The sequence below is a fragment of the Calypte anna genome, chromosome 11, assembly GCF_003957555.1.
Source record: "Calypte anna isolate BGI_N300 chromosome 11, bCalAnn1_v1.p, whole genome shotgun sequence".
Lineage (NCBI taxonomy): Eukaryota > Metazoa > Chordata > Aves > Apodiformes > Trochilidae > Calypte > Calypte anna.
In genome coordinates, this window is record NC_044257.1 from 14,104,509 (window position 1) to 14,131,181 (window position 26,673).

A 26,673-nucleotide genomic window follows, 5' to 3' on the forward strand; every position below is an offset into this window, starting at 1 on the left:
TGGAAATTTTCTTTTTGAATTTTTTTAATATGTTTTACATTTTTGCATGTGGCATATGGGTAAGATACACAGTAACTGCTATTTTTTTCAGGTGTTCAGGTAGGTACAGCCAGTATTTACCTTAAAATTGGGGAAAAGCCTCAGCTACTTGCTTAAAAAGCAGAATTTTAAGGTAGAATATGTGCCAGTTGTTTAGGTGTGTAATGGTACCTGTTAAAGTCAAACAATTTAATAACTGAATGACTACATTAAAGCATTCATTATAAGGGTTGCAGAACTGCAGAAGGCATCTCAAAGTCTTTCTGCCCAGTAGAGAGGGTATGACTCAAACTTAACATACTGCTGCTTTTTGTCTGTAGTTCTTTGTGCTCAGTTTTGCTTCTCTTGAGATAAGAAATCTTGGGATAAGAAAAGGCAGTGGTGATTGGTTTTTATGTTATTTGGTTTTTATGATGTGTTTTGTTTTTTTTTTTACTTCCTTACTCCCCCCTCCCTCTTATGTATTTATAGCAATCTTGCACACCAATTCAGGCAGACATTTAAAATAAACATAGGCTGTTGCTATGCTTTTCTTGTTGCTGTAATGGCAGCACTTTCTTGTTTTGCGTGTGCAAATCCTGGTTAGAACACGTTTTTAAAGGCATATTCTCTGTCCTTGTCATGATATTGTTCATTGGCAACTTGTATTTAAGAAGTATTCTAGTAAGCATTGTGATAGGGGACCCTCAACTCTCCCACTGTATCACTGAGACAAATACTGTTGTATTTAGAGATAAAAGTTTTATCAGGTAATTGTTGTATATTTAGTAAATTAAAATTTAGGAGTGTTTCATGTTGACAGTGGTTAAAAATGACACCATTTACACTAAAGCCATGTAAAACTTCCTTAATTATTAGAACAATGAGATGTGGCCTTTTAACCCTCCTGTCTGGGGCTGAACGCCATCAGCTTTATGTATCTGTAAAATGCAGGGTGTAGGCTTTGATCTCGGATTTTTTGACAACCCTGGAATTACCTTCTGTTTTTAATGATGTGTTTGGGTTTCTATCTATGTTGCTGATTACAAAGTTATTCCTGAGATGGGCCACATCTTCACAGAAATTTAAATCCAGTCTGTGTTTTTTTTTCTTGGTTCCTATTTTCTTTGTCACCTAATCTGTATTTCTTTAGTAAGAAAGTACAGAAAAACTTCTTCCTTTTGTGATCACAAACCAGGTGGCATAATGCCACAGTCTAGTACTGTTCATTTATGCCTGGTATTTTCTTGTGCACCAAGAAAGGCTTAATATTTTCCTTCAAGTCTATGTTGTGTATATTGAGTGTGTATTAAGAACCTGATCCTGCCAACCCTTATTTGTGCAAGAGATCTTTACTAATCTGATTTGTTCCTTTTATTTCACTTTCTAAAATGACATATATAACAAAATGACCATTTTCAATATAGCTAGATGGGAGCAGTTGTTGAAACAATATAATTTGTATATGGATTTTTTTTAATGGTACTGTACTATCAGGTATCTCTTTTATATTGTTTAAAACTAGGAGATGGTAATTGTGAGCTGCCAATTAATGTCTTAAATAGCTAATTATTCAGTTCTTTCATTTATCTCCTATATTTCTTCCTACTTATGTTGACGTTTCTGAAATGATTCATGATAAAAGAAGTGATTAAATTTAATCATATCTATATTTGTTTTTTCCTAGTATTAAATACGGGGGCAAATAACTGTACCTTAAATCTATTGTAAAGCTTTGAGGTACTTCAAAATGGCTGCAATGCATTTTTAAACCTGCAGACGTCACTATTCTGCCAATTAATTGTGCTACATAAAAGGTTCATGTAGCACTGACCACATTTAAAATATGTTGCTTCTGTCTAGCAATTATACCACTTTGTTTTTAATTTAAAACGATTTCTTCAGATTTATTTTAATATCTTTCCTTCATTTTCATCATGCCACAAAAGGAAATAGTATGTTTTCCTTTTGAGTTGTATCAGCCATGTCCTAAGACTGTCTTTAATTATTAGTTATTGTTGTTTTAACACAGATTTATGAAGTATTTATTTTGTGACATAAAACATACTATTCTTAAGCAACATTTTTCAATCTGAACATAGCTTCCAGGAGGGCAAGCTGCCCAGAACATCAGTGATCTCACAGTTATTACTTTGTGTCATATATAATCTTGTTTTTTTGCTGCAACAAATAAATCTTTGGGCCTCCCTGCAAAAAACATTTGTGGTTACAGTATAATAAAAATAAACCGTTTGTTGTGACTGCAGCTGACATTTATCAGCCTATTTGTGGGTGCTCTTTCTCTCTCTGTATAATACGGAACATAATTTGTCACTTTGTAAATACATTCCAGCCTAAATCCCTGCCAGCATCTGTTAGTGTTTGAAGGATTAATGCACTGCACAGTGCATGTCTGCACTTTCCGGCAACAGCATAGCTTATGATTATGGATCATGAGAGAACAGGGAAAAAAAGGTTCATTTTGTATTTACTTAAACATTGTTGCCCTTTTGACCATCATGCTTTTCTTGTCTTGTTTGTCATCTGTAGCAGGGATGCTAACTTTTCCTCTGTGTGTAAAAACTCTATGTGAAATCCTGCTCTTTGTAGATCAGTGTAGGTATCACTGTACATAGAGACACCACATCTTGAATTTTATGGATAATTAACAACAATATTATTGTATGGCAATAGGGATATTAGTGGGTTTGACTGTTTGGAAATACTGTTTTTTCCTCCCTCCTCTGCCATTTCCAACAAATCTGTTACCCTCTTTCCCTCCTATATTGCATATTTCTCAGCAGTCCTTTAACTGTTGGTCTTTTTTCTTTTACTTTCTTTAAACGTTCAAATTGAGAAAGTTTTTAAAAGGAAGCAAAATTCTATAGCTTAAATTATCCCAATGCTGCTTGCCTTGTTGCTCTTTAGAAAATGTTTGCTGCTATCACTTCACATCTTGCAGAATGAGAAGAATTGGAGGCATTTGGATTGGAGGCTCTGCACTGCTGAGGTTCTGTTCCATGTTCCCAGTCTGCCTCGAGTGTTCTGTAAACAAGAAGATATGTTTATTGTAATAGTAAACCATATTCATGTAATATATTGCTGAGATTATTTGGGATTCCCCAAGGTAAATTCAAATGAGCTTTACAGGAATGGGTGTTTTGAGAAGGAAAGAAATTATCTATATCCAGGGAAAGAAAGAAGATCCAGCAAAAAGTAGGTTCCCAAGGAAATACGGTTCATGTACATTAAGAAGTAAACAAATTCCTACTGCCAAAACCTATGGTAGATTTTTTTATTATTATTATTTTTTAAATGCATGTAATTTGGTGTTATTGAAGCAGATGTGTGCTCCCCACAATGGAACCATGTGCATCCAGGGAAAATCAGGGACATTTGTAGCCTACAAACAGAAGTGTTCTGAAATTAAAGTCTAGTAATTTTTGTGCTGGTTTTGTTCTTTCTAGTTAAGGAATAAATGATTTTTAAAATATCCTTAGGAGACTGAATTCTCTTACTGTTTTTAAGCATGATTTAGGATTTCTGTGGCATAGTTTACTTCTCTCAAGATATTAATTTCAGAAAGAACTGCGTATCTTTTTCCTTTTTTCCTTTAGAATTACTCCAGAATATTGGAAAGGCCAAATTTAGAGAGGTACTGATCTAAGTAATAACATTGGTGCTTATTTTAGTGGTATTTATGACAGATGATTTATTTTTAAAAATCTATAAAATTAAGCAAGCAAACAAACATATTTTGCATTCCTTTTTATGCATAGGTATTTACCAGTAGAAAGAGGTGTATGTAAAAATTATTGGGGAATTTAAATTGACTATTTCATGACCAAGAAAGGCCTTTCCTGTTGAACTTTATTTATACAAAATATACCTACAACAGTACACTGTTATATTTGTGATGGAGATTTAAATTACTGGTAAAAAAAGAATTTGGAAGAAGGAGGAAATATTGCTCTGAAATGTGATCAGTTTCAAGGTGAGGACCAAATGGCAGGTTTATGTGTGGTCTCCTCTAAAACTGAACATCTTCATATCAGATTCTCTTCATCCCTCTTCCATGTCCTTTGCCTTCAGAATTTCAGGGGCTCATTTTCTGCCTTTATATTTAATCCCTGGTTAAAGGAGGATCCAGACTTCTCTGTTGCATTTATAACCCATCTGAGCTCAGCAGTTACATCTCCAATTCAGGTGTTCTAGACCATTGTGGGGGGTTGCAGACACTGGTTTATAGTATGATCCTACCACAGCTTCAGGACTTCAGGTTTTGCTGAAAAGGGCTCTTTCAGCTCTCAGCTGTAGGTGCTGCCAAGAAGATAAACACTGATCTCTGCCAAACATCCATATATATTCTGGAGAAGGGAGAGAGAAAAGGAAAATAAGAATAATTCACTCTTCCTTGTAAAATGTAGGTCCAAGGATGATCAATAATCCAAGCAATTTGCAGGCTCATACTCACCCATTAGGTCTTTATATATGTTCTGCTCACTTGACTTGGTTGACAGCAGGAATTCCTGCAGGAATTCTCTTCTTGTGAAGAACATGAAGTTCTGGTTACTTAAGCAGGAAGAACAAGGATTTACTAAATCAGGTTTTGGGAGAACTCACACTCTGCATGAAAATGTTTGACAAGATTGAGCAAGATGAATAGTGGAAAAATGTACACCAGTGAGTTACAACCAAAATATGGGTAAAAGAAATATGGTGGAAAATAGTGGGACCAAGTAGGACTGAATAATTTTTTCCTAATCAAAGAAGAAAAGCCTTTTAATCTCAGATTTTCAGGAAGAATCACAGTCAGTCCCAGCTATTTTCTTTTACATCATATGAAAGGGTTGATAAAATAATGAATATTTAGGAAATTGGTTTGTGTTGTGTAGCATCTTCCATAAAGTTAGTGAAAATTTGGAAGTAGTGTATAGAAATTGCTGATGCTGGGGGGAAGGGAGAACTAGAAATATGAGTGTAAAAGCACCTAGCATGTATCTTGGATTACTCTTAAGTTGGTGTGATTCATCTGTCCCAATCAGTTCCATGAGAGGTATTCAAAGCAGACAACAAGATGAAGCTGGCATTACATAAATACAGTTTTGCATAAAGTACCAAATGGTGACTACATTAGGGACAATGGTATTTACAGTCCTAATGCTGACTGAAAGCCTTTTTCCCTATTATGTTCCTCCATAAATAGTGCATGGCACTGGCTATTGGCTGTCATAAGTGATGTGTCAAATTGTCAGACATGCTTCTAAAACATCTGCTTTGTCCTCAACATGGAAATACAGGTTTATTTCAGCATTGCTTGTCATATGCTGAGATTTGGTTATTTGTTTACTTCACCTATTTCAATATAATTCCACAGATTTTAATTCAGCTTTAATTTAAAAATTCTTTTTTTTCTTGAAGATTGACTGTTTTTCACTTTCCATATAAGAAGTCCATGATGTTTTCACCAGGATTTTTCTTTATCAAATTTTACCAGTTTATTATATTTTCAGTTCCTCAAAGTCAGATACTTTTGTTGTTGTTCTAGGTATTTGGTTTTAGTTAAGGGCTTTTAAATACTCTTAAAAACATGACATTTTTTGAGAGTAAAATTATACAGTGATGTATCTGGTGTCCACTATGTAATATTTTAAGTAGGCCCTTACAAAGTGACTTGTACTTACATTAAGATAGGGGGAATACAGCATATTTATTAAGACTCTTCAACTCTGTATGAAACTAGAGCAGTCAGAAGTAATGGTGTCTGCTGAAAGATTCTTTATCATATGAATTTACTTTTAGTCATCTATTATTTATTTCAGCTATTTTATATGCCATTATAATAAATATTATGACAGAGAAAGCTTTTATGCTTCAACTTATTGTACTGCTCTTCACTTCCTTGCAATCCTTCAGGAAAATGTAGCTATGCTTTACCTATATTTAACGTAAATCATCACTTACATTTGAATGAAAAATTCACTATGAAAAAAGGCTCCTTCTTCAATACCAAGACACAAATGCACAATCATGTTTACTGCCAAACTACTCTACCATGCAGTGTTCATTTTTAAACACTTTTTAAGCTGTAAAGTGAATACATTGCATATAGTGAAACTGCTTACTTTCTGGATGTTTTCACTTTCTTGTTACTTTCTGGCTCAATAAGCATTTTTCTAGCCTGAGTGCAAAACATAACCAATTGCACTTAAGCATTTTTAATATTTTTGCTTTGATAGGGAGTAGCTTGCATAAAAGTTGAAAAAAACCCCCTGATTTCTGGCTTTATTTAGAGTAATGAAACCTACCTGGAAATATTGATAAAATGCTTTTAGAACTGGGCATAAAATTGTGAAATACAAGATAAAATTTTCTCTTTCCACTTCTCAAAATGTTACTGTGTGTTGTGTTTAAAGGAGAACTTGCTAGGAACCAGACAGAGACTGCTGCACCTTTGGCTGTTCCTTTAGAGTCAGATGTTGGTGCTTTGGCATTGTTAGTCCTGAATTGCTGTTAGGGCTTCAGAAAATACAAACACTTCCCATCCCAAAAGGACTGTTCAGTAGTTTCTAGTTCACCTTGGTTTTGTCAGTGGGCAGCAGAAGTGTGTCAGTTTGCAAAGCTGGGCTGAGTGTAGTTGAGAAAGTCAGGACGTTTGTCCTGGGAGTCTGAAGCCAGGGGACCCCCTCATTTTGCACAGGCTCTCAACAACACCACATAGGAATGATCCTGTGGCTTAAAAGGGTGGGTTTTAAAAAAATTATTCTACACTCATTCAGTTATTTATAATGTAATTGAAATAAAGTAGTAGAGGCAGCATTAATATCTTTCATTGTTTTCAACTTAAAAATTCTGCAGTTTTCTGCATTACTGTATTGATTTTACAATGTCAGTTTAAAGATTGTCTTCTATGTTTGGGAAAATGACAAGTTCCATTTAAGATTTCACAACATAAAATGAGGCATAATTCAGTCTTGAAAATGTGTGAAGTCAAATGGTGAAAGACATCAGCCTAATACAATTATGACACATTAGATCAGGATTTGCATCATAGCATTAACAATCAGTTCTGGCTGGGGATTACAATTACAGTTATGATGCCTTTTAGTAAAAATGTTCTCTAGTTTTATTTTTTATTAAAAAAATCCCATGTTTTATTTTTCCATAAATACCAGAATATGTGCTACCTGGACTTACAGGGAAAGGGAGAAAACATTTTAAGAAAGGCAATATTGATCTACTGCAAGAAAGCAAACAAAACCCCTTCTACTTGTCATTGGTTGGGGGTATTCTTACAGTATTAAGAACATAACTTGCAAATATATTGCTCTGTTCATAGCTTTAAAAAAAATGAATAAAAGTTGTACCATAGAAGTAAAGTGGGAAAATCTGGAATGAAAATGAATGATGCTAAAGGCTAATTTCCATTCTCAAACTATGATAGGACTTGATAGTGTACAAAAATTACTAAACCCAGCCCTTTTCTCTTTCTCCATTTTTCCTTTTCAAGCTAATTTCAGACATGGTTTGTTGAACTTAACAAGTGTTTTCTTTGTCTTCTTCTGTAACTGTATGTGTATCAGAGCTAAAAGAAAAAAAAAAAGGTGAAGTAGCATTAATTATCTGATATAAATTATCTTAGTGGCTGAATAAAGCAGGATACAAATAGGTGGTCTCATTTAATTTTTTTTAATTATTTTTATTATTTTTTATTTGACTTCTGTTGTTGGAATCAGTGACAGAAGCCTAACATGTGGCACCAAGAAGCAAAGCATTACCTTCATATAGTGTGGACTTGAATCTGTGTTGCTAAAAGGGCAGCAGTTTACAGCTTGTGGTGTACAGCCTGTTGAACTACTTGCTAACGATTTTCTTTATCCCCCTTATGTCTCTGTATTTGTAGCATTCTTGTCCTTTTACCCTCGGGAGAGACAAGAATGTTTCAGCTGAGGGAAGCAAACTAAGGGGAGCCATGCACAGTGCTTCTCTGTAAAGTAAACAGCTTGGAACGGCAGAGTTGCAGAGAAGTGGTTGTGGAGCTCTGTTGCATAATGCAAGGCAGCATCGAATCCTCTTTCTCAAGTCTCTGACCATCAAACAGAAGAAAATATTTACCCCGTGGTGCAAAATGAATTCCAGAATGATATGCATCTTGCAGGGCTAAAAACACTCTTTGTAACAAAGTTGTGTTTAGCGTTCCCAGACTCCATCAATTGATATTTCTGATGGCAACTGAACCTGTCAAAATTGTATTTATTTTGCTCTCCTGGTAAGACTGGCTGGAGGGGGACAAAAGGAAGTGTAGTGGCATTCTGTTCAAAACTAACCGGTAAGGGAATTATAGCAGGCAGAATGGGTGCTAGCAAAATAGAAAAGAGATGTGGGGAGGAAAATACCAGATCTAATAAAAAATGGAGATCAGCTGAATTGCGTGAACTTGGGAGATGACGGGAGCACTCTTCTTGGCTTTCTTCTGTACTGACTTGCATGCTGCTGCTTTTGTGTTCCTCCAGAGATGCTCATTGTATAATCTGGTGATCAGAGTAGGGTCCCCCACTGCATCCTGATGCTCACAGAGCTCCCCTTACCTCTCCACTCATGTTCTGCCTTTGCATACTTCCACTGCATCTGCTTATCTATTCCTTGCTCTTTCTTGTAGCAGTGGTACTGTCTGAACCATGACCATTGGATGTAAATAGTGTTGGAATTACGTGAAGTGCCCCTCTAATTTCTGTTTTCTGATTAAGCTAAGCAGAGTGAACTGAAAGCTGGCATGTTTAGGATTGGGGAGAGCAGAGGGCTTTTGCCAGCTTTCTCTTATGTATCAAAGTTTGTGTGGTGTTGGGCAGCAGTGAGGCTAAAAGTGAGGGTGAACACAAACACTGTGTTCATAATTCCTTAGGGGATTTGTGTGACTTACATGTCATGACAGCTGGTGTTTTCCAGGGCATCCTAGATGTCTTCATGTGTAGTGTTTGTGGAAGACCTGAAGATGTAGATACACAGCTGCAGTCAGATCAAAGCTGTTTCCAGCCACCCTCCACCTGTGTTGACTTCAGTGGTTGCAAGGAAAGCAGACTTTGGTTTCACTTTGGTCTGAGATTTGGAGTGTAAGCATTTGAAAAGATCTGAGAACAGGGATCTCAAAGCTGGAAATATTGAGAAGAGTGGTTTTGGTGGTGCCCAAGGTTAGGACCTTCAGGTTAACCTGTCATTTTGTGGGTTTGCACATCCTTTTCTAGGCAAAAGGTTGCTTTAAAGTATGTACATGATTCCTTTAGAAGATATTATGCACTAGTAAACTCTTACCATCAGAAAAACTGTATAGGCTGATCAGTTGCTTTCTATATTTTTATGCTGTCTTTTCTATCACCTGCCATGAACCAGAGATTGTTTTGGATTGATAGGTGCAAGTTTGGATTTCTGTCTTTTTTTTTTTAATTGAATTTACTGAGTATTTTTCTATTGGTATGTAATGGAAAAAGTACCATGCATTAGAAATCATGCACACTCTACTTTTTATTTCATGAGTTACCCAAGTTTCACCAGCTGAATGGCCGAAAAGGAACCATATTAACCTTAACAATACCTTACATCAATTCACTGTATTACATATAGCTGTGTGTTACATAATGTGTGTTTTTAGTAGAACCACAGAACTGCAGTTCTGCTTCTGGCACTAAATGTTGTGTTTGTCCGTTCTTCTTAATGATTTGTATCCACTTTGGGGTTATAATGTTAAACAAGGGAGTTGGACAAGTTTCATAACACATTTACTGTAACCCGATCCTGTGAACTAAATTTGCTGTTACTTATCTTATTTTTTTATTTTCTCTTGTTCCAGCATAAAGCCAAGGTAGAAGCAATGACCTTAGACCTTGCTTCTCTTCAGAGTGTGAAGCACTTTGCTGAAGCATTCAAATCCAAGAATGTGTAAGTACTCCGAAAACTACATGTAATAATTTTTTGTTATTTTAATGGTTTTATCAGCTGAGCACAGTTGGCAGAATTCCCCATAACTGATCAGCAACTACAGTTAGTGAATAATCTTTTCACAGGGTATTTATTGTGCAATGTAAATTAAAGATCTTTCATCTTAAAAAAAAAATTACAAATCTCTTTGTATTCCATATGTAGCTCCAGCTTTAAAGGGGATGTTGATACCACCGTGGGTATTGAAAAAGATCAAATTTGAACTGCTTTACAGCACAGGCAACTTACATCAGTTTTACAGTAGCTTTGAAGAGGTCAGGGATGAGCAATTAGTGCATTACTTGTCGGTTTCTAACCTTCCCTCTGTCTTTTTCTTTTTAAAACACTTGAAAGAAATAGCCCTATGAGCCAGACAGCACCATTTTCCAGACCTGTATCTGGAATAGTCCATAATTTTAAAAAAAAGGGGTCAGGAGGGGGAGATAATAACATCACTTAACAATAGACCAATTTAAACGAGATAATCAAGTTAGCTTCCAAATGGTTTGTTTAATTTAGCTTGAACAGAACAATGAATCTCTAAATTGAAAAAAATTATTTGAAATCTTCAAGTGTCAGCTCTTGACAAGAAATTCCACACTTGGTGCTTTTATCCACAGTTTGACCCATTGATGGCTGTGACTATTCAGACTTGGGTTTCTTTCTGCAAATATTTCTGTAACACATATCCATCTTACTGTACTCCTCAAGAGAATAAGGCCTCTTAGACAGGTTTGAAAATATATTGTCACGGAGAAAATATATAAAAAAGAATGTTTTTTCACTTTAGGAATACTGCCAAAGCTAAATCTCACATGGACAGACAGATGACATTTTAGTACTTATAGGTCTTTTAGATTCAAAGAATTGTCAAAACTGACTTCTAACACAAGTTTCTTTCCTGCCAAAATCCAAGGTAATATTTTCTAATCATATATTATCTTCATATATTAAAACTTTCTTGAAATAGAAAGACAAATCTTTGCAGTATTGCTGCTTTAATACAAAAGTGGCTTCAAAATAGAATAACAGTAAGTGTTTAAATTTAACTTCTTTAATTTATGCTTTTAATATGCTACATTTCTTTAAAAGCTGCATAGTACAGTGAAAAGTTAAAACTATCCTTCCAAATAAAGATCTTAATTTGTGTGTTAGAGATCATATCATCATTATCCTAGCTAGGTCATTTGGTGTGCATGTTTACAAATCCTTAGGAGTGAACAACCTAAAATCCCTTTTTGCCAGAGATCTTAAAAAACAAGAAGATACAGAATCAGTAAAACCTGTTTTATTTTTGTTGGCATACATTGTTTTACCAGTGTAGGTCTGCTAAATTGTCAGTGATGAACAGGTTTTACTAATGTTTTCCTTCCATTTTAGCTGGGAAAAATTAGTAATAGACATCATTAATAACCTCTGACTTCCATTCAGATATTTCTGTCTCTAGTCTGTGCCCAGGTGTGTGTGCCTGGCAGGACTGCTCCAAGCATTACAGGGATGTCTTAAGGTCTGTATCTGTTGTGAGACTTGTGGGGTTGTGACAAAAATGAATTTCCAGCTCTATTTTGTTTAAAGTCTGAGGCTGGATGGAAACCAGACCCCACACACTGCCTGTTGCAGTACATCTTTTATCTGATACAGATGAGTTACCTTACACTCATCTGCACTGGCAGGAGATGTACTAGGTCTTTCTGGCTCTGATTTTTTGTGCTTTAGCTGCCTGAATGTGGTCAGAAAAGCAATTACATGGCAGTAGCATCTTGTTACTACAATGCTAGCCTGTTGTGTTTTCCAGCCCTCATGCACACTGACTGCTTTTGGCTCTTCATTTATTTGTTTTGTTGGAATGTCCAGAGACTTTTGTCAGGTTGGTGATTCCTTTGCATCAGGAGCTTTGTGAACAATTGAAAGAAATTTCACAGGCTGCAGAAACAGACTGAGCCCTTGCTCTTTATGCTTTGGCAAGTCTATCAGCTGGTAGTCTAACCTCTGAAAAAGGCTTTGGTAGCTCTGATTTCATGCACCTGTAGAAGGCACACTGATACACTGTCCTCAGTTCGCATAGGAGAGCTCTAAGTCCTGTGTAATGAACATAGAAAATATGTATGGGTAGAGTTTTCTTCAGTACAAAGTCTCTTAAAATTTCCTCATCAGTGAAGTAGTATGAAGAACAAGGAAAATGCTTGGGGGGGTTTGTTGGGTGTTTTGATGAGCTTTAGTTGTTGAATTTCGTGGGGTTTTTTTGTTTGTTGCTTGTTTTTTTTCTTCCTGAAAAATCTTATTATTTGAGTCCTGCATTATATAAATCTTGATTTCTGGGAAAAAGCTGCAGTAATTTTAAAGAGTGAAGGAGAAATTTTTTATGAAGGCACAGATTTTGATAAAGATCTGTGGTTTTCTCACAGCGTGTTATTTGAAGAGGCCTTTAGCATTCAGTGGTGAACATCTTAAACTTCTAGGTTCAGATAATTTTATTGTCTGCTTAATTTCTCCAGTCCACTGTTGGTTTTGTGACACTTTGGTGTTCTGTCTGTAGAATCTGTTGGTCTTGCTTACACCTGATGTAATAACCAAAAAATTCTAAAATTGAGAATAGATTTGGTTGTGTTATGAAATTCTGTTTTCCTGGGACACTTCTTGACTCCGGGTACTATTTTTTGTTAGCAGATTTCATGATGTACTTATAGGCACATCACAACCTGGTACCCACTTCTTCAATGGTTGATAGCTCTAGAAAAAAGAGTCTTCAAGGGCTATTTTTCATAGATCTTTCCCTGGAAGAGAAACAAAAAGTTGAACTATTCCAGAAAAAGGATCTTTAAATTTCAAAAAATGTCATTAAAAAAAAAAAAAAGGCCTTCTTGAATGTGCTTGAGAGTTGGAGAGATTCTGGAAACTTCATGAAGTTTCCATCTGCTCAGCAGGGATTTAAGAGGGGTTGGTTGCATTCAGAAAACAAATGATGCAACAGAGAGAGCATTGTCAAAAGCAAAATGGGAGGAAGGAGCTACTCTGGAAAGAAACATTTAGTATAAATTGGAATTGTACTTAAGAACTATGAAGGGTTCCATGTTTGAAAGTAAAAATCAGATGATTCATCTTTAAATTATCATATTTCTATGAGATTTAATAAGAGTCTTTTGTTCCTGTTTGGATTTGTTATGTGTTGCAGCCTTGTCCACAGATAAAATTTGGGCTTACAGTATATAAACACTGGTAAAAATTATGCTATATTCATATAAATATGTTCTAGAAAATCTTTCATCCTCACAGAAAAAGAAATAAACTTTTTGTTAGCTTTATCTATACTCTTGAGTTGATACAGATGTTTCTCTTTTTCAGACTTTTTTTTTTTTTTTTTTTTTTTTTAATCCAGGCAATTTCAAATAAAGGTTTAGGGAAGAGGGGTTTTACAGGTTATTTTAGATCCTGCAGTTCTGTGATTGCAGCAGAATATAAACTTTCCTTATGAGCAGACCTGTGCTTCCAGTTTTTCTTGTTCTCGCAGTTAGAAAGATTCTGCAGGCAGAATAAACTAAACACAACTTAGATTGGGAGTCTTTGGGAGAAGACAGAATAAAAGAGTATATTTGTTCTACATCTTATTTTATTGTAGCAAAACCTGAAATCAGTGTGAGTAATGCATAAAATAGAAGGCAAAATTAGTAAACCATAGGGCTGAGGGATTTACAGGGTAAATTCTTTAAAGAGAGCAATTTCATTATGTTACAGGAGTGATGAATAATTTTTGTTTGTCATGTAGTTTGAAATAAAATGTTGTTATTTCTGAGATTTGGTTTTTTTACATTATTATTAGTATTTTTAAGTTGTGATTTCTGGTTATCTTTTTGTATTTTTGGGTTGTTGTCTGGAGTTACATTCCCTGCTGGGTGTTTCCTCCAGGAGTGAATCATTTCCACCTTCCTTCCATGTGAAGGCAGTGCTAGGATTAGGATGAGAGTAGGGAAAGAGGTCTCAGAGCACCTAAAGGGCTAGATTTGCTCAAGTGATTTCCTTTATCTGTATCCAGTCTTTCCTCTCTGCTAGTTTCCAGCTCAGGCAGTTGATTGAACGTCTCTGTTATGGAAAATCAAATAAATGGTCTGTTTATAATAACGTTCTGGGCTAAGATGGATTTGGCATTAGCTGATTTTGTGCAGTTGGAAGAAGCAGACCAACCAATCTTTCATATTAAGCTTTTGGAACTGCAGAACATTGAAGTGAATCTCCTCTTCATTGAGAAGGCACAATGTGAGGAATTATGGTTGGTATTAATCTGCTTTATAGACAAAATGACTGTTCTCTTGTGATTGTATGCAACTTAACATTTAAATTTAGTCAGTGTTTGATAGTTCAGGGTCTGTAGAATTAGGTATTTGTGTGGCACTGTGGATTTGTGGGTGTGATACTTGGCTATTTATTTGCAGTTTAATCTTCACATCTGTGACTAAAACTTGCATACTTTAATTTGGGGGCAGGACAATTGTTGCCATTCTAAAATTTCCAATCTAGGTACCTGTTGTCAATGTTTACAACCATGTTATCATGGCATTTCCCTGATCCTCAGTGTAAGAATACTTCAGTGATCATAAGAGTTAGCAGGCAGAAGTGAGCAGTAAAGTTACAGATGAAATTTTATGTGTGTCTTTAGTTTCAAGTGGTGCATAGTGCCACTTGATTTGAATTAAAGTTATCGTGAGCCAAACAGTAAGACATCAATTTAATGTTCTCAGTGTTGGAGGCAAAAAAATTGAAATTATCCTGAAAAATCTTGAATAACCACAAAGATATAAAACAGGGTTTGCCAACAACTTCTGCATAGAATTTTCTGAATTGGTAGCAGCAGTTCATAACTATGCAGGACTTCCCTCTGTAGATTTTCACTACAATTATTTTTTATACTTTAAAATAGGATTTTTAATTTTTTTTTTCCTGATGGTAAGAATTGGCATATGCTAACAGTTTTTTCATGGATGCTGTGTGTAGAAACATGGAAAAGACAGCAGTTATGAATTATGATTCTCCATTTGGAACTTTAGTCTCTTCTTATTTTGCTACCCAGAACTGAAATGAAGAGGGCCAGGTTTTCAGCTGGCTGCCTTAACCGAGGCCTCAAACTCCATGAGCACATTCATTTTTCATGCTGCAAGCAGAAGCGCTCTGAAACCTTGTGGGTGCAATTAAGATTTCAGAGCCTGCTGAAAATTCACTCCAGAATACTGTTTTTCTGCATTTAAATGTATTATAACTGACATAGTGCATGTGTTTTCAGCTGGTTTTTAATTCCAGTTTAACCGCAATTAAATCATAGACATTGTTGGATAAATTCTGTTCATACATGTAAGTACATCTGTAAAAAATGAGATCAGTTCAGCAAGTTGTTACATAAATAACTTCAAAATGAGGAAAAAAAAATGCATATGTGATTTAAGCAACCTATTTGTGGTACCAACATGCTAATACCTTAATGATTCTATAGATGATTCTTGGTCAGAGTTATCTTTGCCACAGCTTATTGTATTTCAAAATTGAAACATATTTTCTAACACTGTACAAATCTGTTAGCTCTTTGACGTTTATAGAAATACTTTTTGTGAATCAAAACTAGTAACAGTTGAGCTGTTGTATTTATCTTCTCAACTTAGAATGCAGTTGGCATTCTGACAGTGCCACTGAGGCGCAAGCTTCTGGACAACATTGTACATTTTGAGATATCAAAAAATATCCACATTGAATTAAGTATTGGAACATGCATACTTCAGAAGTTACTGTTGCAGACAGCATGTATCTGAAATTTAAATATGATCAAAGGCTGACTGCATTTGCAACATACATAATAATGGTAGGGTGAAACTTTTTTGCCTTTTTGTGGTGGTACTGTGCCTTATTAAAGCCTAGGGATTGGCTTTCTGCATAAATATTTTTTCTTTTCTTTCTTCTGCTTTTAAGCTCTCATGCACAATTACCCCATTGTGGTAGCATGTGTCAAGTCATGTGGATCCAAAAAACTGTTTCCAGTATTTTATTTTTTTTTTAAATTAAAAATCTCTGAAGCTTGATCCCTCCTCCCTTTTACTGGGAACAGAGATCGTGACGTTTTCACTAGATCACATTTCATCTGCTGTATTGTGGAACTATCTCCTGCCTGAGAACAATTTTATCATTTTTTTTAAAGTAGGAGTCCATATTAAAATATAAATAGGTTTGACAGTTCACCATACAGTTGCATCTGCAAAAAATGTGTTTTTACATGTTACTAACTGGAAGTTTTTGATAGGTGTTTGTGGCATAGTCTGATGAGTGTAACTCTGCTGTTTACAGTTTGTGGGCTTGCCTCTTGTCTTAGGACACTTCGCACTCTTTTCACTGTAACCTAATGAAGAAACCTCAGTGACCTTCCAGTGCCTTTCTGCTTAGCACACTGCTTGTTCTGGTTCCCATTTTGAACAGTGTGTCTATGCCTAAATCTAAGCTAAGCTCAAAATCTTGGGGCTCTCTTTTCCTAAAAAATTTCCTCAAGATGTACCAGCTCTGGAGGCTGTTTTGAGTATCTAAGGAAGTAAAAAATATATGACTTAATATGCCTGTACTCTGCTGCAAATAAAACAAGCTTTTTGCAGCATTATAGCTTAATGGACTTTAAGAAAATCTGTGTGCTTAATTGATATTATCTTCTAGAAATTCTGAAATACAAAGCAAGAGTAGCTGTTTAATTACATATACATTAAAATGTATTTACTCTATTGAGTTAAAGGCATTCTATGGGAGATAATTAAAACACATGAAGGCAGAGCTGCCTGGCACTTGGCGATGGAAGTCTTAGTGCTGACGTTAGACAGGCTGTGCATATACCACATGTGCTTTAGAATCCCAAAAATTTGTGTTATAGTCTGAAAAGCTTGTATTTCTTCATTAGCTGTTCCCAAGGCACCAAAAATCCCAGAGGATGTCAAAGTACATTAATTTTTATCACAACATGGAATCTTTCAGGTCTGAATGGCAGCACGCAGCTGCTAGGGGCTTTCTGAACTCTATTATAGCTCTATATATCTCTAGGCAAAACAGAGGAAGGAGTTGTCATTGGCAAGTGAAATGTTCAAAATGCATGAAGTGTTTTATTGTTTGAAGGATCAGCCATGGCCCTGAAAATATTTTCCAAAGAGTTAGCTATTTTCATTGGGAAATATCACCAATCTGTAATAAAAGTAGTAATTGACCTTCCTTGTGAGTTGCAGCTTTCTTTTTTTCTAGCAAGTACTTACTTTGTAGAAATGAAATTCATCTATTTAGAAGTACGTGCAGAAACAACAAATCATTCCATGGTTACTACAAAACTTAATGTTCCTTTATGGCTGGCTCATGCTTATTTCTAACTTTGTTTATATGTGGAAATAATGATTTGCTATTGGAATTCTGAAAAAGATCTATAAGTCCATTTTTAGGTGACAACTTTAATGCCCTTTGGTGAGCTGCTGAATGAATATTACCAGATTCTGGAAATTTTAATTGTTGATGTCTCTTAAGCTTAAGGGAGATTTAAACCAAACCAAACAAAAATATCTTCCTAAGGCATGACAAAGAATGGAGCAAAGTGCTCCTGTTACTGTGCCAGGGCTTAAGAAAAGGAAGAGGATAGAGAATGAAACTGCTGAAAGGTTGAATGGATATAGACATAAAGTTCAGAGCCCTATTCTGTCCCTCTTCTACCCCAGCCTGGCCCCAGGGCTTTCAAAATCCATATTTGTGGAGTTATTTTGAATCCCTGAGGATACAGAACCAATAGAGATGCAACACCTTGACAAAAGTAAACCTGGCTTTTGGTTTGAAACGTAGTCCAGAGGAGTCACTGAGGTGAAGGAAGAGCAGCACTGACACGTGTTGTTAATAGCAATAACTTGAGGATACTGAGTGCTGTCATTCAGAAGAGATTTTGGGTTAGGCTGTAGCTGTGCAAAAGGAAATACAGAGCTGTGGGTAATGGTACCCCAAAAGGTGAGGGAATCCCTGGTGTGAACATAATGGAAGGTAAAAACTGACCCACCTGTGTAATACAATTCTTCCTTCTCCCTCCTGCCTTGTAGTACAAGTTAAAAACCAAGTATAATTACTAATCTTGACCTTCATTTTTAAGCAATATATTGTTAGCAAAAGAAAGTGATTTGTTGATATAATGATACCAGATAAGGAAATATAGATTAAAAAGTTCCTAATTTACCAAATTTCTAGTATCACATACCATACTTGCAGTTTATGAATTAGCCAGCTGTGGAAGATGGAATATATCAACAATTTAAACCCTATCCTGCTTTTCTTAATTTTTGAAACTCAGAGTGCAAGGAGAAACCCCAACTTTGATCATTTTTGAGGGGAGATGCTTTGGGCAGAGCAGGTTTTACTGAGGTCAGTTTGAGGCCAACATTACAAAATGTTAATGTTTAAAAATATTAAATGTTTAAACATTTTGTTATTTAATACTTTCTCTTCAGAAATTAAACTTTTAAAAATGTTCACAATAGCTGAAATTGCGTCTGTACCCCAGTAAGAAGAAAAGTAGCCTCAAAATATTCTGTCCCCCCAAGGTAAAATGACAATTTTTCTTCAAAGGAAGATATCTTACTCATTTCTGGAGGTATATGATGGTGTGGGCTTTGGGTTTTTTTTCCCCACTGTATGTGTAAGAAAAGCTTATAAAGGGAAAACCACGACTAATGGATGTTTTCTGTTTAGTTTTAAATCTGTTGAGACCTCTGTGTTCCTTCTCCAAACTTTTAAGAAATTATATAGTGACGATAATGAATAATGATGGAGAGGTGGTTGACCTATATAGCAGTATGCAGATGATATATTCTGAAGACATAGGGGCAGCTGCTCATAGTAATTCCCATGTATTTGGGATGAAGGAAAAAGCAGAACAGTTTCAGCCCACTCCCATTAATCTCTTGGAAGTGGGGCAGAAGTATTTGCTGATCAACAGTGTCAAATCCTGCAAAGAAATCCAGTAGGATGAATTTGAGAGAATTTTCTGTTCTTCTAGCAGGAGGTCATACATCAGGGCTCTAAGTCCTGTGTTAGTGGCTTGCCTTCAAATGAAGCCTGTCTGACAAGGATCCACAATTCTGGCTGCTGACAGGTGGGAACAGAGGCTGCTTTTGCTGAGTTTTCAGTCCATATTTTTAGAAAAATAAAAAAAATAGGTATTAAGCATTCATTTCCAAAATTCATTGAGTTAAGCACTCAGTGTGTGTGTTTATGTTTTTGTCAAAGAAGTAAATATTTTTGGGTCAGTGTTAGATTATGCATGGTTCTGAATTTTGCTGCTGCTGTCTGACTCTTGGTGATTTTCTTGCTGCTCAGTTTCCCATCCGTGCTGCTTGTAAAACTGAGAGGGATTTGGGGAGATGGTTGTTTAATTCACCCTTTTTCTGGAGAGCCATAAGCCTAATCTCTGAGTTGGTTATTTCCTTTGTGATTACAGGCATTCCCTCACAGAAGGAACCACCATTTTCTGAGCAAGCAACATGGGTGTTCAGATTTATGAGATGGAAAAGTTCTTTGGGCTGTGACTTTGCTTCTTTATGGAAGAGAAGTCACAACTCTCTGCCTTCTTTACTGGCCGTGCCATAGGTCTAAAGTTGCTTATGGGACTTTGGGGATATGGCGAGGCCTTTTCTGTTGAATTTCTGTGTAATTCCAAACAGTGTGAACTTTTCAAATCACTTGAGAAGTGCCCCAGATGGTGTGACATTCTGCTTCATGGGAAGATTTGAAAGTATTCCCTTTGCATAATTTCTGGTTAACTATTTCATTACGTCTGAAATGGGAGAACACCAAAGCCAAGAACTCTGTTGACATTTTGGTGGTGTTTGCTTAACCTCCTAGTGCACAGGCTACATTTGTTGAAAAATATTATTCTTACCTTTGCAAATCATCAGTAATTAATTCCCTTGGAAATATCTGCTGCTACACACAGCCAGCTTGGGAGGCTGCTGACAGATCGTAGTTTTACATCAGGTGCTAACAAATTGATTATTAAATTTCATAACTAACTGATTTATAGCAACAACTTAATTTCTGTTTCTCTCTAATGCATTTTTTTACTTTATTTTCAAATAGTGCAGAGCAGTTGGATTGCTTTGTTGCTTCTGGTGGTGAATTGAGCACAGCATACAAGATCTAAATACCCAGTGCAAGGGTTAGTGATGTATCACAGAACTGTGAAGTGCACAAGTCATTAGATGATTTTCAGCTAACATATTTACAATTAAGAATTGTAAGTTAAGTCTACGTGGTTTTAAAATTTTGCTAAATATTAGCTAAACTTACCAGCATAGTGGGAGTTGTCTAGAATTGCTGTATAGCTTGCAGCTGAAGCAGTGTTGTCTTAAGGCTCAGTCAGACTCTGAAGGATAAGAAACAGACTCTGTGCTATGATGGAGCAACTGATGTTTGAGTCCTGGTAGATACTGATTGTAATGATAGGCTCACTTGGTGTGGTACAGATTACTGACTGAAGACAATTTAAGGACACTTAGTGGCAAATTTAAAAAAAAAAAAGAACAAAAAACATCTCTGCAAATTTTTAAGTGTTTTCAAAATATCAAATAGGCACCATGGTAGGAATGAGCAGGCTGGTAATTTTGATACCACAACACTGAAGAAAATTTTCCATTGCTGCTGAGATTTATTGTTGTCCTTAGATGTGCCTTTCATGTAGAAATACAAACTATTTTAAATGGAGGAAGTATTCTTTTTTGTCTTGGGCTCAGGAGGAAGCCTAATGTAGATCTCAGCGATGTTTTAAATGAGCTTGTGAAATCAAGGTCATAGTTCTGCTATCACTTTAAACTACTACTGTCATAAAGAGAAGCTGCAGTGCCAGCTGTGTGAGGTGAGCTGTCGTGTATCTTAAAAATTTTGTTCCTGCATAAGGATCTGTTCAGTGATATAGAGCTCTGCACCACTGAGATTAGAATCTGTCACCTGTGGCTGAAATTCATAACTCTATGGTGGTTGTTACATAGGCAATCTCATTCATTTCCTGGTGTGTAAATGCTCAGGTCACAAAAACTCCAGATGACGATTTTGCGTAGCTGGACCTTTGTTAGCAGTCTCACAAGAGACACTGATGGCTGAAATGGACATGTATCCAAATCTTAGGGGTGGTTATTACTGCACAGCAGCAGTGTGTCTTGAGGTCATCCTTTAGGTTTATTTTCTGTGATGTTTTCCAGAGAAATCAGTTTTTAACCATTTAAAACCACTAATGCTGATTAAGAGTAAGTGGATTTTAAAAGGGAACCTGATACTACCTTTTCAGAATAATGTTAAATTGTCTCCGTATTTACTTCATATTTCTTTACGGATTTTTGTAATAGAATATTGTATATGCTTCAAACTTAATTTTAATTACTTTAAAAAATTAAAACAAAATGTTGTTTGAAAAGTACAAATCTCAGTTAAGGGACTGAAGAATAATTTCTTCTATGAAACCCAATTACATGCCCTAACAATTTAAAAGTTACTACATTTTATAGCTTTATAATTCTCGAATCATTATTTTAATAATTGAGCTGACAGATTTAGGTATGGAGAGTGTATTTTGCCTCTGGTAGTTATTGTGTAGTTAGTGTTAAAGCAGCATACAACAATTTGGATAGATGGATTACATATTTTTTTGGTTAGTATGTGAGTCCTTTCTATCTTTCCCTGGTCTGTTACTTCATAGTCAGTATGACAATAGAAGTAGGAACTTTTGAAATGGTGCCATATTTGCTTTTGCAGGGAATGGTGATGGCATTTTTTGTGTAACTGCTGTGCTTGTGTTGCTTCAGTTCTCACACAGCAGCCTCTTAGACCAAAAATTGCATCTAAGTTGACGAAACCTGTTCCTTTTTCCCAGCAGATTTACAAATCTGTAAATTAATTCTTGCCAGAGCTTTTCATAACGTCTCAGAAGAGATGATGAATGATCCAAAGTTTTCACACATACTCTCAGTCTTCATGAGGCTTTGTTTTCCTCCTGGCAGATGCATTCTGAACAGGCAAAATGAACTTGGGTTTAAAACATTTTGATAAAATACGCCTCAAAAGGTCAGGTACCATTTAAAAATTATGATCCTGCATATCTTAGCCTGCCTGAGCTGTGTTGAGTGAGACTGTGGAGATGAAAACAAGAACTGCCTTTTTTGCAAGTTTATTTGAACAGAAAGAGAGAACCTTGCCTTTAAAAGGACAGTCCCTCTTTATTTTCAATTTCTTTTGTGGGTGCAGCACATAGGTGAAAACGTTATATGTGAAAATGTCACTGACCAAGAGGCAAATTCAGCATTTCAGAAGATGAGCAAAGTACACAGACATTTCATGCTGCTTCTGAAGATTTTTGTTAAAGTTTTCCAAGTTGGCACAGGTACAGACACTAGGTTTTTAGCTTCCTACTAAAGCATATACTAGATTGTTAAATTCTTACTAAAGCAGGCTACATTGGTAACTTCCCAGCAGGCTTGAAATTGGAATTTATTTTAATAAGGAAATCGAGCCTGCTGTTTATGGCGATGCTTATGCAGCTCTTTCAGTATTTGGCTAAGGTGCACTTGATGCTCCCAGAAATGTTCCTTTGAAAACTGGGCTATCAAAAGCTGGAGTTTTTAAACATGTCTGAAGAAATCTAATTACTTAGGTTTGTTTCACAACCTGGGGCTTCATGTTGCACATTCTTTTCCAGAATTCCTTTTGCAGATGTTCAGAGGTGCAGTATATCTGTCCTTCAACCTCTCAGCAGAAAAATTATCTGAGTCTGGGTCTGCTGCCATCTTTTGTTTGTAGGGCTGTGAGAAAGTACTTGAACACAAGGCAAGCAGCTCATTTTCCTAGCTGGGCTTCATTTATTATTTTCAAAATTGGATGGTTGATTTTGTATCATGGGATTTGGCCAGTTGTAGTAAAGACATAATAGGCTGGAACAGGCTAAACAAACAAATTTGACAGATCTTAAAATTGTGGTGTTAAGATCTCACAGTTATTAGAGCAAAGAATGAAAGGTATTTGTTTGACAGTTGTTATTTTGTGCAACCTTTCCTGTTTAATGTATGAGGGCCAGATGCAGCCTCTCAGGTCTGAGGATTTCAGCTCAGGTCAGCTTGCTGAGGGCTGCTGCATCAGGCTCTGACTCAAGGACAAGAACACACTACTGGTGCCAAGGGTTCCTTAGAGATGAAACAATCTAGCAAATGTAGATCCATCTAAGGTCTGAGAAGTAGTGTCTGCTGTCTTTCATAAGGATTTGATAAAAGATAAGAAAGTACAGAAAGGGTGCTTGTCCTTGATCTTGCTGTGGAGGTTGGGAAGACTAAGAGATAGAACAGCCTGAGGTTACAGTGGAGACATCAAGAAATTTGAAGTTTTTTTGGACCTGATTTTTGCATAAGAGATATGTGACAGTCTAGATTCTTTACTAGCGTAATGGGGTAGGTCTTATACTTTGCAAAGCAAATTAGGAATGCTTCATCACAGGCTCCTTCATTGTGGCATTTCCATTTAAGCTGGGTTAGATGAGTGAGGATGGATTTTGTTTCAAGGATCTCGTATGTCTTGTGTGCTGGTTTTCCACCAAAGATTACAGCTTCTGGAAGATGTATTTATTTTCCAGCTCAGTCTTCATCAATTTGTGTTTTTTTGACTACAGCTCTGCTGCAGCCAAAGCCTTCACACCTGGCCCCAAAACACACTTTGCCCTAGCCCATATTTAGATGTATTTCATTGAGGTTTCTTTTTCCTGATTCAATTTTATTCAATGCTTCTTAATATTCAGGCCTCTTCACATACTGATCTGCAATGCTGCCGTGTTTGGTGTTCCCTGGTGCTTGACAGAGGACAATCTGGAGTCCACCTTCCAGGTGAACCACTTGGGACATTTCTACCTTGTCCAGCTTCTGGAAGATGTTTTACGCCGCTCATCTCCTGCTCGGGTTGTGGTGGTGTCCTCTGAATCACACAGGTTGGTGAAGGTTACCTTTGACTTAGTTCAAATCTGTGGTCGTTGGATCTTAAAATGGTTATGGCAAAGCTGCTAAAGTTTTTGAAAACAAAAGGCCCAGCTCTGAAGCATTTGTATTTAAATAATGTTGGGGTTTTTTTTTAAATAAAAGCATTACTAATGCCTGTGGATGTTACCGGGTTTGGTTCTGTGGCTGGATAAAGCATGTTCTAATTTTATATGTATGTAGGTATTTTTTGATCCTTCTTTGTATGAATGCAGATTTTCACCACATTTCAGACCACTCATTGATTTTTCAAGGAGATGGAATAATAATTGATTAAATCTGAATGGCATGACCTATATTGATTTGTCATTCAACAACTTCAACATCTTACCAAGAAGAATGTGCAGTTATTTTAGCAGGAGAAACAATGCAATTAAAAACTGCTAGATGAAATCCAATTGTTTTATAATGAGAAATTAGGGAATTCAATGCAGACATTAGCTGTATAATTGTAAAATAGGACATAGTGTAGTTAATACGTATAAGAACTCTGGCTATGTCTCTTTTGTTTAAAGTTTTATTTAAAATGTTAGATGCTCGTTGTTTCTACTGTCAGGAGAAGTACAATTGGCAAAAAAAGAAATTGATGAGGTTTATCTCATTTCAGACATGTTTGTGCTGTTTTTGTTAGTAAATGAAAACACAGATATGATTTAAACAAAGTTTCTTGTGCAAAATTCATGCCGCAATTAAACATTTTAGTGGTCACAAACTATTTAACTGCCTTCTGATTTAGTTTGGGGAATGCAGGATTAGACCTGTGATGCCCAGCTTTAACATTTCTGTTGATTTCTTTTTCACTTTTCCTCATTTGTAACAGCTCTAACAATCTAAAAGGAAGAATGTATAAGTGCTGCTTCCCACCCCACCCCCCTGCCTTCATATTTCTGAAATGTTTTAGTGACCCAGAATGAAGCTTATTTTTTTAATCATGTTTCCATAAAATGTAACCCCAGGGACCTGGTAGAGAGAGACCAGCCAAGGGTCAGGCTGAAACCTTTATCACTTCCAAACACAGGGGCTTATGGTATAAATGACACACTGCAGATAGATTTACTTTTACCATTTTAAATTTATGATGGCTGAAATGAAAGGAAGCAATAGAAAATGCCAGTAATAATCCTCCCCGGTGTTAAAAGACATGAAATGTCTAGTAATTAGGTGGTAACAAAATCTGGACATCCTTATCTTTGCAAATCACACCAGGTTTGTGAAAGCAAGTAGCAGAGTCCCTTTAGGAGTGAGGGAGGCTACTGCAGGGCAGGCAAGATAGCTCCAGAAATAAATCTGCCAACTCCAATCACTTGCCAGATGTGGAGGGCACAACAGGATACGTATAAATGAGCTGTTATTTAATGGGAGATTATGTTGAATTGTCAGCTGCTTGTTCCCCTTTGTAAGTTTGGATCTGTGATAGTATTTTAAATGACATCTTTGTTTTTCACTGTGTTAAGCTCAGTGTGTAACTGGAGCTGGCCATCTTTATCTGGGTTTGAAAACATTTTTTAAAGTGTTTGTTGCTAATTCAGTAAGATCAGCCAAGGTTTATAGAAGCCTATTAAAAAATAAGGAACAGTCTTATTTTTGAATAAAATAATAAACACAATTAGTATATGTTTCCCTACTTCTAAGAGGTCCAATTCATGCACTGTGGCATATCTTAACACTTACACTGGTCAATGTAAATGCCTGCTTTCCTCCCCCAGTCTGCTTAATGGCAAGAAGTTGATGTATGGAGTTAGTTTAGACATTAGGTACTACTGGATAGTGGGACTTTCTGACCTACTTGAGAACTCTGAGCCTTAAACTGTGTTGTAAAACAGAAGTGTTGGTATCTAATTACTTCCATAAACCTTGGCTGAGTCTTTTTGCTGGAGTCAAGGCCCCCTGTTAGGGGAAAAATGAAGTCCACGTTTGCAGAAAATATTATACTAAACTGCTCCAAGGCAAAATATTTATTTGCCTCTCTGGTTTTTAGTTACTTCTCTGGATTCAGCACAAATGAATTCCGTTGAAATTAAGCTTTTGGGTACTTTGAGCACATCATATTAAAATCAGAATAATAAGTAGGTTGACTTTCCTTCTGTCTTTATTTCTGTGCTGTTAATTTGATTGTACAGCCCTTATCCCAGTGAATTCACTGAGATTGCAGACATAAGTAAGATTGACTCCCAGAAGCACACTTGCAGGACTGGCCTGAAAATCTGCCACTGTGTTTCCTTTGTGCAGTATACACAAAGTGGTTTATTTATAGATTATTTTTGGTGTCATAAATTACTACTTGAGGAATGAATATAGGAAATTCCTCCCAGAATAGTCCTGTTAATGTCAGAAATGTATTTTATCTAACCATAAATTATGAAGGAGAAATTTTGTTGTTGAAACTGAAGGGCTGATTCTGCAAGACACGGAACATCCTGGGTTCCTCTTGACTTCAAATATTGTAGTTGCTTTTCTCTGTGTGTATTATAATTCTGCTCACAGAATGAATGTAGAAATTCCAGCTGATCTCTTCATTTCTGGGCATCAAATGCAAAATTAGTAAAAGATATTTTAGAACATTTTTCTGGTTGTGCTATAATTATGTTTATCCCTGTTCTCCCCAGCTGATTCTGAAAACTCTGAGTATTAAAAAGAGCTTGCT

At 36.1% G+C, this 26,673-nt stretch overlaps 1 protein-coding gene across 2 annotated transcripts in view; it reads left to right on the forward strand.

The window, feature by feature from the left end:
* WWOX (WW domain containing oxidoreductase) overlaps positions 1–26,673 on the forward strand; it is a 474,331-nt gene that overhangs the window by 87,464 nt on the left and 360,194 nt on the right. For both annotated transcript variants that reach the window (XM_008491642.2, XM_030457458.1), the window contains exons 6-7: positions 9,863–9,951; positions 23,798–23,983. In XM_008491642.2, the coding sequence (XP_008489864.1) occupies positions 9,863–9,951; positions 23,798–23,983 (275 nt within the window). The remainder of the gene's footprint in view (positions 1–9,862; positions 9,952–23,797; positions 23,984–26,673) is intronic.